Raw genomic sequence first — 14,694 nt, 5'->3', positions numbered from 1 at the left:
TTTCTAAAGGTCAGACAGCAGAGCTGGGCCACCTTTACCTTCTCTCACCATGCTTTCTGGAAGGCAGACAACCTGCCTTCTGTTTGGAATTCAGCACGATCCTCATTCTTCTCTCCAAGGGAGCACCTGCTGAAACCCATGGCTGACAGTGCAGCGGTGCTCCCCGCTGTAATTTGGCATTTATAGTTGGAAGCTGGGGGTTCTTGATGATGTAGTTCTGGGGAGAGAGGCTCCCAGGGAACTGGGGTTTGCCTGTCAGGTTGAAGTGAATTAGGGAAAGCTTCACTGTATTGTGCTCACCTGGGTTGTTCCCACATGGCAGCCTCTTTGAACTTTGTGTAGTTTTAATGCTGCATTCAAATGGTGTCAGAAACGCTTCTTTAGAAGCCGTGATGTTTTCTGCTGTCGTTCTGTTTGCCTGCTGCTGTGCTACACAGTCGCTGGTCGAACTCAGATAGCTATATTATGGCTTTCTAGTGAGCAGATGAAGCAAATGCGTCAAATCACTTTAAATTTGTGCAAAACCTTAAGGCCAAATCTGACAGTGACCGTAACACCAACAGCCATGTGCTTCAGTCCAAGACTAAACAATTAATCATTTTTATATGAAAAATTTCAATAAAAAAGGTGCAAATTTTTTAAGGTTGCAGGAGCTGCAAGTTAAATTTTATCGTATGTTAATTAAAATTGTCTTACACTTTTAATTGGCTGAACGTAACCTGGTAACACGGAGATCATGAACTGGAGGTCTTACACTACATTCAGCTTTCGGGCTTCGGGTCTGAAGAAATAAATGTTGTGGTGTACTTAAAAATAAAAGTAAAGGCCATCGTTCAGCCCGACTCCATTAAGTGTTTATATTTTCTTCTTCCTTAATTTTTTTTTCAGGGTTCATACTTAATACACAAAAGAAAGTATGTAAGTAGAATAATACTATTTAAATGTTATTTTCATAGTTATTGGTTCGTTACATGTTCTGTGAAATTTTCATATGTTCTTTTATACAAGCTTTAGATCTTTTAACTATAATTTATATTGACGGATCCCCTAAAAAGCCCAGTGTGCCCATCTATCCTGTCACCACTGCTTAGCTCTGTCCAGGACTGCAACACGACACCGGTGTTTACTCTTCCGTCAGCTTGCTGTAGGTCAGTCATTATCGTTTTGATTTCTGTTCTTCCTTTGATCTTTTTTTTTTGAAGTTTTTTTTTGTTTGTTTGTTTTTGTTTTGATTTGTTTTTTTATTTGAATTTGAATTTATATCCCATCTCATTTTAGAATCTTTTTTCTTTTTGTGATTTTTTTTTTTTAATACTCCTGCTGCTCACCATACTTATTCTCCTACTGCACGTATCCATATTGAATACTTCCTGAATCGTAAAATGATTTACACTTTGGAAGAGTCTCTCAAGCATTTCCTGTTAGTTGTTGTTGCAGTCCTCTCCACACTGGGGGAGCATTAGCTGGAGGAGAAAGCAAATACAGTCCATCTGAAAAGTGAGACCCCACAGGCTGATTATAGGGGCGATTATAATGGCAGCTACAGGTATAAAGCATTACTTTATATTTACAAAATCATCAACTTTTAGTTTCCTAGTTTTCATTTGGCCACATATAATGTGAATCTCTGGGTTTGCAGAAAATATAACCCTCTAGTAAACATAACTCAGTAGGCCTGCAGTTATTATATTGCTGTGTGTAAGCAAGAACCTTGGCACTGAAGTAAATGAAAAAGTATAAATGTCCCCCTGATCAACGAATCCAATCCGAAAAGGACTGGATTACTGAATAATGTCTGACTCTTGAACATCTTAAGAGTATTTAAGCAGAACCTGACAGTCAGAAACTGTCAGATTTAAGGGGGGAAACTGGATTAAGGGGGCCTTCAGTCTTTAGCCTTTAGAGTTTGTGGCAAATTATGGTGAATATAGGTAGCTGTTGAATTTGTATCCAGTTTTTACCTGTCGCTTTACATCCACACTCATGAAGGTTTATGTTTTCAGACACTAATAACATACGAGGTTTACTGCTTGAAGCAACAAAACAGTAAGAAGTCTGATTTTTTCTATCCAAAATTTAGTAGATACATTTTCATAAAGCTAAAGGATGAGATTTGAAAAATGCATGTTAGAATTAAATTCTGTATTTGGGAGTGTTTCTGAGATCCCTGTACAAATTAGTCGTAGTTGTTCTAAATAGGCTATGGATGCACCTGAGGCAAGGTGTCGTCAGAGATGCCCGTCAGTAAGTTGCCTAAAGAACGCAGACACGTGTGAAATGCTTATAGAGCTGCTGTTTATCAGTTTAGCTGTGCTTCAGCCCTTCGGGTGCAAACCCCCCTCCGTGCATGTCAACTAATCCTCGCCTTGACAAGTGGTAGAATGAGCGGATGCTTGCATAATTCTTTTCAAACATGATTTAGGAGGAGAGAATGCACAGGATGAGAGAGACAAAGACGTGCAAGTACGGTCCTTTCTAGGCAAACGGATTACAAACACGGCAGCCTCCCATGCTTGGATATTTTTACCTTTTTCACCAAAAAAAAGATCCGGAGGCTAATTTTAGAGACCTATTTTCCTGCTCCCAAAAGATCTGCTGTGAAAAATGTATAGATAAGTATGTTTTTGTATAGATCTGGTAAGAGAAGTATTGCTTTTCCTCACTCTGCAAGAATTAATGCTCACTTTACTGCTTTTGTGAAGTTTTAAAGATAGTTTGTGTGAATGTGTGTGATGTCGTACTGCTCTGCCAGCAGATCCTCAAACTGCTCCATTTTGATTTGTTCATGGTTTGTGTGGAGTGGTGTTTTGGCCTCGTCCCGCCCCCCCAGCACTACCAGATCATCGTGTTTACCTGACACACAGCTCTGAGATTTTGGAGATGGGCACTTTGTGGCCTTTGTATTTTTTGTGCATCTTCCTACAAGTATAATAAAGCAATAAGCCACGAGAGGCTTCACCCTTCCTGTGATAAAAGCGCCTGGAGTTTGTTTAATATCACTGAACCTTTAATTGGGATTTTACTGGTCAGGTGAGACAAAAATAGAACCTTTTGAGTTGGTGGAAACGAGTCAAGGTCATGCAGAAAATAATCTAGTCCCCTCTGTGAGGTGTGAGGGTAGATCTGTGCTGGTGTGGGGCTGTTCCTGTGGTGCTGGGAACATTTTTATTGGGCTGAAAGGCATCATAGACTCCATCTAGTATCAAGAGATTTCAGATCAATGTCTGTGCTGCCTCTGCTGAAACTGGGCTGTGATTGGATCTTACAACAGGAACATGTTTACACAAAAATGTTCACTAACCACAGAATCAAGCTTTTGCAGTTGTCACCCTCGTCCCCTCGCTTTGACCCTCTTTGATAATTTGTGGAATGAGCTGAAGAGTCCACAAAGGAGGACCAGGAACTCTGCAGTGTTTGGAAACAATTTTCCTGGAGGAATTTTTATATGTGTGTTTATATATGTTTATATTTGTTTATATGTGTTTAAATGTGTTTCTATATGTTTAAATGTGTTTATATATGTTTATATTTGTTTAAATGTGTTTATACGTGTTTATGTTTGTTTAAATGTGTTTATACGTGTTTATATGTGTTTAAATGTGTTTATATGTGGTCTCCAACCTCATTTGACCTTGAATCAAAAGTCTCGATGTCAGTAATTGACACAGTTTTAAAATATTTTTTTCCTCAGGCAAAATTAGTTTAGTTCTCTCTTATTTCGCTGTAAGATAAAACAACATAACAAAAACTTTTTTCATATTTCTTTCAGAGAGGAGTTTAGTACAGACTGATGTAAATCTGATGCAACCCTAACAAGCAGGTTCTTCAGATTTACTGCTTGGGTTGTTGACTTTAATTTTCTGTGAAATATCTGCTCGAGGTTTTTGATGAAATACACAAAAAGCTTTTACGCAGAAGCCTTTAAATACGTCTGCTTTTACCCTGTCATGGTTCTGAGAGGCTAAAACACTCACAGCAATTATCTCATTTCTGTGGGAACAAGAGTTTGCTTGATGTCAAGTTTTATGATGAGCGCAAATATTAGTCAAGTGTCTTATCGATGAAAATGCAGGTAATTACGTGTAATAGTTTAAAGTAGATTTCAGCTTTGACAGTATTCGTCCATAAAGGTGGACCTACAGTACTTCATATACGTTACTCAGTTTTTCAGGAGATATTTTCAGGTATAAGATAATCTGATTGCAAAAGAAGGGGAAGCAAAAATGAAAATAAGCTTCAGATCTGAAAACATCCACAGGTGTTTCTGTCCATCCTTCCACTGTGAGAAGACGACTCAGCGCTGTGGGTCTGAAAGGATGTGTAGCTTTAAGAAGCTCTTACTGAGAAAAGGAAACAGACAAAAAAGAACCTCAAATCAAAGAAGCTGCTGGTTTTCTCAGAGGTCCAGACTTTAACATCACTGTATTTGAGATTAAGTGGATTGTGAGAAGAAAATACAACCAGCTTCTGAACTGAAAGTGTGAACAAAACAAATACTGAAAATTTTGATATATTTTATTGTTGAGGTTTCTGTGTAGTTTTTGGTGAAATACATATATTTCTGTTTTTTTTTCTGGCACTGCAAAATGAATAACTTGTACCTTTTGGCTGTGCTGACAAAATTAAAAATGAAAGGTTTTCTCAGACTTTTATGTAGAACTGCTGTTGATGTCAGTGAGATGCTGTCTGCAATCAGGCTTCTCTTTGTTCGCAGGTTTGCTTCGCTCCATGTTTTCTCGGCACCTTCCTAGGAATCTCTGGAACTCTCAACGGGCTGAGTGTGGAAGAGAACGTAGCTAAGCTCAAGAGGGTCAGTGTGCTACACATCCTTTTCCACAGTACTTTCAGCTCCACGTCGTACGATGCTGCAGCTCAGAATAGATGTTTGTTTGATGACGGGGCCGTGTAAACCTAAATGACCTTTGGGTACCGCCTGAAACTGTCTGTCCTGAGCAGTGGGGATGGCCCCCAGATTCTCGCGGTATAATTAGAAACCATTTCCGCTGATGGTGAAAAGGACGGGTTGACCAGTGTTTGGTGACTCATGCGTTCAGTTGCAGGTGGGGGTGGAGTTGACGCAGCGTTGCTCTCTCAGCCTGGGCCATCAATTATTTATGTAAGGAAGGTGGTTGAGTTAAAATGAGGCTGAAAGGTCGATCACCTAAATGTCAGAAAAGACAGAAAACGGATGACAAATGCGCTCATTAAGGTAGCGGCTCATGTGAAATGAAATGCAAGGTGAAAGGCAATCATGGCGAATGCCTCCTTTGGGCCAGATGTCGGGACGGTTGCTACAGAGCATCCTGGAATCGGAAGGCCGTTGGTCAGTGGAGTCTGTCCTCATCTCATCTAACAGCCATGATGATTAAAACTACTATCCACATCGAGCATCGTGCCATGGGAATGAGTTAATTTACTACAAGACTAATTGTATTTGCCCCTGTGCGTTGTGGCCTCACAGCTCATGAGGTGAGATTTAGGTTACGTATCCCCACTAAACTCTCTATCTTCCTTTACTGCGCTGGATGAGGGTCATACTGGCATACTGGCTTCGCCCCGTAGTCGATGTTTGCTGGAAAGGTCAAGTACACATTTAGCTGTGAGGACAACAAAGATTAACAACAAACAATTCATCCGCGCGTTATTGCTCTCATTAGGAGCTGTTGGAGGCTTTATGGAGCCAAAACGTATACTAGACCATAATGAGCTGACAGAAACTATTGGCGACTGGCTTTTACAGTCTCAGAATGCACAAGCTTGTTGTTGTTGTTACCCCCACTGTAAGTGACTGGCAGCTCATTACTGGGCTTTGACTCCACAGTTGATGACATTTCTATTAATAGGAGTAAATTACGCTAAGCAGTTCAGGCCTGACGCACTTCCATAACATTTAAGAGCCTGAATTTCAGGACACAAAAATAGTGAAAATAGTGAACTTCCTGTTCCTGCTGTGGACTTAAGAAGCCTGCTCTTGGGGAGTTTGTTACTGCTGTTCCCTCAGGCTCGCCTCCAGAAGATCCAGGAAGTCTTTGAAGTGTTTTGCCGATGGAGACGAGGAATAATTCAGTCACATTATGAACCGTCTTCTGTTCTGCCTTGCTGCGTTGTGCTGTAGTCTTCCGTGTGACCCTGCAGAGCTGAATCAGTGTGACGTCAAACTTAAGGAAACGTCGCGAAGGCGTGTCTCACCTGGAGCAGGTTCACCCCAGGTGGTCACCGTCTTGTTCACTCTTAATTAGAAACTGTTAAGGCAAAGAACACAGGCGAAAAAACACAACTCCCCAAAAACAGACTTCTTTTTATAGACTGTTGCACAGCTGACCTTTCAAAACATTGCGATTGTCAGTGACACGACGCTGCTGTTCCAAATGAGTTCGTTTTTATAAGGCTGTTGAGGAGGAGCTGGTCGTGGACCCCCGCTTCATATCCGCTGGGAACGTTTGGCTGGTAGATACAACACCACACTGTCTGGACCGATCCCCTCAGGCTGGGTTAGGATGGACGTTATGAGCTGTGATGTAATTCAGATTCTATAAGGTTTGGGGTACGACTACAGCAGAGTGAACAATCCAAAAACTAAAAGATTCACACAATGTTTGTGGTTCTTAAAAGTTAATTCCACCTATATTTCAAAGTTTCTGTATAATTCAGTGGCTGATATGTAAACAAAGTCATTCAGAGTGTGGTTTGGTTTTCTGTACAGTGATGTTGATGGGAACCAGGCATCAGGGACGCAATATATAGGCATTTTATTTATTACTCAAAATGACCAGTGAACCTACACATCTTTGAGTGATATTAATGGTGGTAAAATAGTGGTAAATTGTTTAAAAAGGGTTCTTTGGGGACTATTTTGCCTCACAACACACTCTATGTATCTCTCCACTATATCTGAATTTTAAAAATGACATTTTAGGCCAAAACTTTATCACAAGGCTATTGTAAAACAGTGTCTTGGGTATCATGCAGCGTTTGTAACCATGTTGTGTAGTAACTTTCGGTGGGAGAGTTTTTAGAGGAACATCTGGTTCCTTTCACTACACTTTGAACAGTTCTGGTTCTGTAAATTTGTTGAGAACGAAGCGTTTTACATCAGTTTACTCTGAACGACTTTGTTTACTTCTTAGCAGTTAAATTCAGCAGAACGTTTTTAAAAATTCTGAAATTTCCCGTTCAAGCTTACTACACGGATTTTTACTTTTGATTCATGGATTTGTCAGCCTGCCTCATCAGTAACATCGTTTTACAAGTCATTTTTACATAATGTTGTATTGTTTTATGATGTATTAACACGTTCACATGTGACAGATATGGATTAACATATTCTTTCACTCTCCTCAGGACTATATGGACGCCTTGATCTCCAATTATTATGTAAGTTTGTACACATAAAAACATATTCCGAAGTGACCAATTAAACCAATATAAATGTTAAAACTGACAGAGGCTTTAAAGAACCTGTTTGAGAATTTGGGTCAGTATAAAACCTTAATTAAAACTGGAAACAAAAAGATGTGAACTTATCAACTCATCAAAAAAGTGAATTTATGGCCATTTTCTGTGTGAGAGGTTCACCTTGTGACAAAGCAAATAATATGATTGATCACATCCAGCTTATTGCAGTTCTCAGAGTCTTTGGGAACCCTCAGCTCCTCAGTGAGATATTGGGTCAGTTCTTCTTGAAAAATGATCCAATTTCCCACCAGAAATTGTTCAAACACATTTCAAGCAGTATCTGAAGACAAAAGTCAGCCAAAGTTTGCATTATTGACATATCCATATATAGCCTGGTGTTTCCATTATTGTGTCCTTTTACCATGAATTCTGTGCTTTTTTTTTTGCATTTTTATACATTTCAAAGCCAGCGTGCTCAAACTAACACCCATATTTATTTTGGCTCTTTAACAGCTGTGGCCAGCTGTTCAGATTGCCAATTTTTATTTCATCCCACTTCACCACAGGTGAGTAAATGCCTTTCGACTTCATTATCCACACTCATTTCTGAGTGTGGTGAAAGAACTGAACATGAAAAAAAGTTTTCTTTTGGGACTATTTTGCCTTATGACACCCTGCATGTGCCTCTCTGTCATGAATGAATTTTTAAAATGATGTTTTAGGCCAAAACCTTATCACAGTTAATGATAATGTGATAAACCTTATCACAGAGTTATGGTAAAACACCGTTTCAGGCGTCTGTAGCGTATTTAAAAACTAGTTTTACTTCCATGTAAAAGAATTTTATTCCCAAATGTCTGATGTTGAAATTTCTGTGATTTGCAGGTTAGCCGTTGTCCAGATTGTTGCTGTGGTCTGGAATTCCTACCTTTCCTGGAAGGCCAATAAGTTATAGTGACACTTCCCATAGTCCCTCTCCTTATATCAGTAAAGTAGGACTCTGTTGGAATTTGACATAATTGATCATGATAAACTTTAGAACAGAACCTCATTGTGTAAAAAGAGGATATTATAGTTTACACACTCACGAGCTGTGAATACACAGATATAATTCATTGCTTTCTGGTTATTTTTTTTTATAACCTGAGTAATTGTGATGCAATATTTTAATTAAATGATCGTTAAACTCTTTATACAAAGATTACACATTTTTGTACACCTGATATTGATGTAAAGAGTTCTTTACTAAGCTACTATGACTTTGTCCTTTTTTAATACAGACTTGGAGAAAAGCCACTTGAACAAACATTTACAGTGTACTTTGTTTGTGGTAACTGATTTTTTACACCACCGTTCCAGTATTATTTGAATACCAGCCAAGTTTGCTAGTGTTCACCTCTCATTAGGTCAGTACTAGGCAGGTAGACATCTTTACTCCAGACTGTAACTGCTAAGATCACCATTAAAGCCTAAATAATGAATGTTGCTCTCTTGTAGTTTTTTTCAAAGCTTTTTCCAACATATTATTACCACAAGTGAGCTTGATAAGTGGATTTTGCTTTAGGCCTGCACAGTCTGAGCTTCAACATGTTAGCATTTTTGTGGAAAATAAAAATCAAATATAAATCAAATTTATTCTTTTTTTTTGGGAGAAAATCAGAAAACATATGTTTAATAGAAGACTACACAGAAACAACTAAATATATGATCAAATTATTCAGTATTAAGTGTTTTCAAAGCCTTGAAAAGTAACTTAATGTCCACCTTGTTTCTTTAAGTTAAGGGAAAGTTTCCTCACCGTATGTCAGTTGATGTTGCTGGTACACACAATAATAATAATAATAATAATCGTAATACGTTCTATTTATATATCACTTTTCATGCTGGTGACAGCTTAAAGTGCTTTACAGACAGGTGATAAAACATAGTTATACAAGAAATTATAAGTATTAATTTAGAATCAGAAGAAAATGAAATAATCAAATTAGAGATGTAGTTTTAATGAAGCTCTGAGTTAAAGAGCTGCGTTTTCAGATGTTTATTAAAAGTGAGCTCTGAGCTCGACTGTCTAATAAAAGCTGAACTGAGCTCCACAGTTTAGAAGCAGAATAACTGAAAGAGTCTCTCCATGTTTTCTGTGTTTTACTGAAGGTGTCTGTAGGTCAGTATCTGCAGATCTAAGATCATAAACAGACAGTCTGTGATGTAGGCGGAGCTTTAAGGTCATTTAGAGCTTTAAAAACTAGTAGCAGAGCTTTAAACTCTATCCTGAACGATTCAGACAGTCAGTGCAGCTCTTTTAAAGCAGGACTGATCTGATCTCTCTGTGTTGTTTCTGTTGATGCTGCTGTATTTTGTACGAGTTGTAAAGGATGGACTGTTTTCTTAGGAAGTTCAGTAAGAAGATCATTACAGTGATCAACTCTGCTGGAACAAACGCAGGAACTAGTTTCTCTGCGTCGCTCTGAGAGAGAAAAGGCTGAACTTTAGTGATTTTCTCTCATGATAAAAAGCTGCTTTGGTGACTTTGTTTACATGCAGATAAAACAGAGCTCAGAGTCTCAGATCACACCCAGGTTTGGTTTATGAAGCTGAAGAACCAAGTTTCTCATAAAGCAGCTTTCTCTGAGTTTCTGTACCAACAATCAGTATTTCAGTTTTTTCATGGTTTAATTGCAGAAAATTGTGCGACGTCCACTGAGAAATATCTGACACAGCTGGTCAGTCTGTCTTGATCATCAGAAGGAACAGAAATGTATAACTGGGTGTCGTCAGCACAGCTATGAAAATTTATATTATGCTTCCTAATGACATCACCTAGAGGTAGCATGTACAAAGAGAAAAGCAAAGGCCCTAAGACTGAACCTTGGAGGACTCCACAAGAAATGCCAAATCTTTTTGATGAATGATTTCCAAGTGAAACCATGAACTGCCTATTACTTAAATATGAATTAAACCATTCTAAAACTGACCCCGAGAGGCCGACCCAGCATTCAAAACGCTGGATTAAAATCTTGTGGTCAACAGTATCAAAAGCTGCACTAATATTTAATAAAACCAGAACAGAAATATTTTGTGCATCAGCACTGAACCTGAGGTCATTCACAATGTGAACCAATGCTGTCTGTGTACTATGGTGAGAACGAAAACCTGACAAACTTGTCATATAAATTGTTTGACATTAGATACACATCTAGTTGTTTGAAAAGACTTCATACTTACAAAGTATGAGGTACAATATCAGTAGTTCATACTTTATAAGAGCCCCTAAGGCCACACGAGAGCCTTACACGAGCTCACCCTTTTAAATGTATGTTATTGCCTTCTCTTAACGTTCTGAGTGTATTTGTTTTGGTTTTGGTTTTGGTTTTGTGGAGGATTAAACCCCCCAACAGGTGTCGGTGGGATTCTGGAAGGTCACAGTGGTCATAGTCATGCTGAAGCTTATGTGCCCCGACTGCTCCTGAGGCGCAACCAGCGGCGACACCGGCCTCGACCCTGTCTGAACCATGTTTGTTGAACTTTAAGAAGTTGTGCTGCTGATTTTACTGAATGATGGGATTGTTTACTTATAAAAGGATAATGTGGGGAATTAATATCATCAGCTGTTATTAGAAATACCAAAATTCCAAGAAGTACAATGATGGAACAAAATTGTCTGCAGTATTTTGGGACACACGTGTGCATCTTCCAAATTATTGTGGTTTGAGACTCTTTCATAGTTAGTCTGTAAACTGGGCCCACTGCTACCCCAGTACTGGTCATGTCCTGGTTCTTACGGTCCGAATGGGTTTCAGCACCGCGGACAGCGCCGCTTCCCCCGTTGAGCGCTTTGCTCTCCTCGTGCTCGCGGTGGGCACTGAGGCAGAAACGCATCACGACAGAAGGTCTCAGTCCCTCACGCACACACACACACACACACACACGCTCGGCTGATCTCTCAGACCGGAGGAGAGCCGCTCTCCAAGCCTCACATCCCAGGACGAACTTCAGCTTCAGCTCCTAAAAGTCTAGGCTGGAGGTTCTAGGCTGCATGTCGGTCTCGTGTCGAGTAACCGAGATCTCGTGTTCTGTCGGTCCTCCACTGAGTTCTGATAGGAAGCATCAAAGCCTCCGAGACCCCTTTAATTAATGCTGTTGTTGATCCCGCGCGCCGAATCTTTAACTATCAAATCGACGTCCTGCGCTCTGCGCTCTGCCGTCCCGCTGTCCGCAGAGACTCGGCACCTTCCGGACTCTCCGCTCCTCATTTACAGGCAGGTTTATGCACTTGCACTGACGTCAATGGAGCAATCTTGGATGTATATAACGGTTCAGCTGCAGGCGCTTCTCTCCCAAAGCCGCTCGGAACGACGCGTCCACTCCAAGTCCCGAGTCAGACTTCCTGTCTGTCTGAGCTCCTGAAGCCTCAGAGAAGCAGAGTAAGTTTCAGCTTTGATCCGATGTTTTGGTGGTCGAAGCTGTTTGTGTTTCACTTTGAAGGCTGTCAGATTTTACATTAGAGCGGTTTTTCTGCAGCTGGTCTGATTTATTTACTGTTGACTGAATGAAAGTTTTTAAATCGATTTTTTTGCCAATGTGTTGTGATCATTTAGAGCAGATCCGGCTCGTGCTGTTGTCGATTCTTCATGTTTTATTTTAGACACTGAAGGCCGTTTTACAGTGTTATGACTCTACCTGTGGGTCACACCTGCAAACACAGCCTCTTTACTAGGTTCTTCAGTCCGTAGAGAACCGGGACACCTCAAAGAACCATCTGAATTTTAAAAGGTTCTTTGTATGGTTAGAAGGTTCTTCTCTGTGACAGAGATCTTGTTTATGGTTCTGTAACTAACTTTAAAGACTGGTTCGATAAAGCACTAAAATGGGTTCCACTCTTGTTACTAGTTTGGGTTCTTTAAGGAACCCTTTTTGCCAAGTTTATCTTCACGTGAACTTCCTTAAAACTGTTCGACTGAAGGTTCATCTGTGTCTGTCGACGCTTTTTCCCTTTAATCCAGCGACTTTCCGTCTGAAGCCCGTGTGTCCAGCATGAAGCCCGTGCCCGCCGTCCTCCTGCTAGCCGCCGTCCTCCTGACCACCCACATCCCACTCAGCGCGTGTCGACCCCGGGACCTGGACGTTCTTGACGGCCGCGGGTACAAGAAGCAGCTGGACGAAGTGCTGCTGAGGGCGGGGGACAGCGCCGTGTCCTACCTGCTGGGCGAGAAGCTCCTGCAGTACCTGCAGCAGAGGAAGCCCGCGGCGCACAGGAGCGCCTCCATCAGCTCACCTGCAGCAGAACTGGGGCTGGGACAGGGGCTGGGACAGGGGCTGGGACAGGGGCTGGGGTTGAGCGCCGAGGCTCCAGAAAGGGGATTCTGGCGAGAGAATGAGGGCGGCTCGCGCGAGGAGCTCGTGGGCTTCTCCAAGAGGAACGAGGAGCCCCCGATATCCATCGACCTGACCTTCCACCTCCTGCGCAACATGATCGAAATGGCGCGGATCGAGAACCAAAGGGAGCAGGCGGAGCTCAACCGCAAGTACCTGGACGAGGTGGGCAAGTAAGGGGGGCGAGTCCAGACCAGCTCCTCAGACCTCAGCTCGCGCGCTCTCTCTCCAGGTTCTTGCAAAAACACAAAAACAAAAGCATAGCATGCGTCGCCGGAAGCCGTCAGAGCTTTAAGGGAAACGTGGCCGAGTCGAGAAGTGTGTGAGTGAGTGTGTGTGTTTGTGTGAGTGTGTGTGTGTCTGTGAGTGTGTGTGTGTATGTATGTGTGTGTGTGAGTGTGAGTGAGTGAGTGTGTGAGTGTGTATGTATGTGTGTCTGTGAGTGTGTGTGTGTGAGTGTGTGTGTGTATCCCCTGCACAGCCCACATCTACACAGATTATCAGTCATGTAGTTCAGTTTCTCTTTAATCAACACATTTGCTCTTTTACGCTCCACCTAAAGTGATGCGTTACATTGATTTGATTTAAATGTGTCCATTATTCCCTCATGAATAAATATATGATATTAAAACATTGTTTTATTGCACTTTTGGCAGTAATTGCACGGATGCAATACATTTTATTCATGTGGAAATGATGCACATTTGAATCGTCAACTCAGTGTTACCTTTTTTGTCATTTAATGTTCATCACATGCTCAGATTATGTTAATCAGAACTGATTAAAGAAAATAAGGAATGATTTTATGGAGGTGACTCGAGTCCCATGGAGCTTATCTGACTCTTCTGTTTGTTAGGTTTTCATAACTGCAGTAGCTGTGGTTTGTGCAGATGGAGATACCTGGATGCTAAAAACTCTTCTACCATTGTAAACCCGGTTTTCGTGGCCTTACTGTAACTATCTGGGTTCCCTGTCTCGATTCTGCCACTCCAGTGTGAATCACACTCGGCCTTCATGGAGAAACGCGTTTCTTAATCTCGCTCATCTCAAAACCAAGTGCACGAGAACGGTGCCGTGACACGAACTGCATGGCTGGGGAGGGAAATAAATCGTAGCACTTCTGAAAAACCAGACATGATAAATGACCCCATGTTTTTGTGTCCTACAGCGTTCTGAAGTGGTGTGTAGCTCTGCTGTATATTGTATATATATACTGCTTGACATAATGCAAAAAGTACATAGACAACTTTGTATTTCCATTAAAATGCAGAAATAAACGATACCAAATGCTTTTCCAAGTGCGTGAAACCTCTCAAACCCAGAACTGCACATGCATTTCACATACGATCATGTGAAGTAAACACGTAATGTGAAGGTGACTGCACGTGAGATGTTAACCCCCTGAGCAATTACACTATCTGAATGAATCAGTGTTGAGAAGATCACTGATGGAATATAAAAAGGTGCATCACGTGGATAAAGGTGTGAAAAAATAACACTAAAAAGTGGTGATTATTACTCAAGTGAAAGTCATGTTATTTTTCTGTCAGGGCAATAAAGCCTCTAGAGCAGTGGTCTTTAAACCGGTCATCAGGACCCCCCACTCTGTCCACACTTTTGTTCCATCTTTATGCAGGTTGTAGGACTGTGGACTGTCTGTTGGCCCTGATGACCAGTTTAAAGACCACTGCTCTAAAGGCCAAAGAGACTAAATCAGCCTGAAACTGTGCACTGATTCATCCTGGAACAAAACCATCTTCTAAGTGAAACAGTAGCCTAAAGTGTTTGTCAGAGCATTTAATTTGCAGGTAATTATGTATTATATTCACAGAAATATGGCAGGTTGTTTAGAACCAAATCACAGGGCAACAGCTAATTAGATAACACTGAATAATCAATAATTACTAAAACATTAAACAGTTACATCCC

General features: G+C 40.9%; 2 protein-coding genes across 3 annotated transcripts in view; both read left to right on the top strand.

Moving 5' to 3' along the window:
* Positions 1–8,876, top strand: part of mpv17 (mitochondrial inner membrane protein MPV17) — a 42,704-nt gene extending 33,828 nt beyond the window's left edge. For both annotated transcript variants that reach the window (XM_036581184.1, XM_036581183.1), the window contains 4 exons: positions 4,715–4,810; positions 7,342–7,374; positions 7,909–7,961; positions 8,281–8,876. In XM_036581184.1, the coding sequence (XP_036437077.1) occupies positions 4,715–4,810; positions 7,342–7,374; positions 7,909–7,961; positions 8,281–8,350 (252 nt within the window). In that variant the 3' untranslated portion in view covers positions 8,351–8,876. The remainder of the gene's footprint in view (positions 1–4,714; positions 4,811–7,341; positions 7,375–7,908; positions 7,962–8,280) is intronic.
* A 2,398-nt stretch (positions 8,877–11,274) lies between these two features.
* uts1 (urotensin 1) lies at positions 11,275–13,094 on the top strand. The gene is made up of 2 exons (XM_036582628.1): positions 11,275–11,816; positions 12,396–13,094. Exon 2 carries the CDS (start codon positions 12,427–12,429, stop codon positions 12,940–12,942), a length of 516 nt encoding a protein of 171 aa, XP_036438521.1. The 5' UTR covers positions 11,275–11,816; positions 12,396–12,426; the 3' UTR covers positions 12,943–13,094.
* The last annotated feature ends 1,600 nt before the right edge of the window (positions 13,095–14,694 follow it).

Source organism: Colossoma macropomum, unplaced genomic scaffold (assembly GCF_904425465.1).
Source record: "Colossoma macropomum unplaced genomic scaffold, Colossoma_macropomum, whole genome shotgun sequence".
In the NCBI taxonomy this organism is placed as follows: Eukaryota; Metazoa; Chordata; class Actinopteri; order Characiformes; family Serrasalmidae; genus Colossoma; species Colossoma macropomum.
This window is presented reverse-complemented; position numbering and strand designations above follow the sequence as displayed.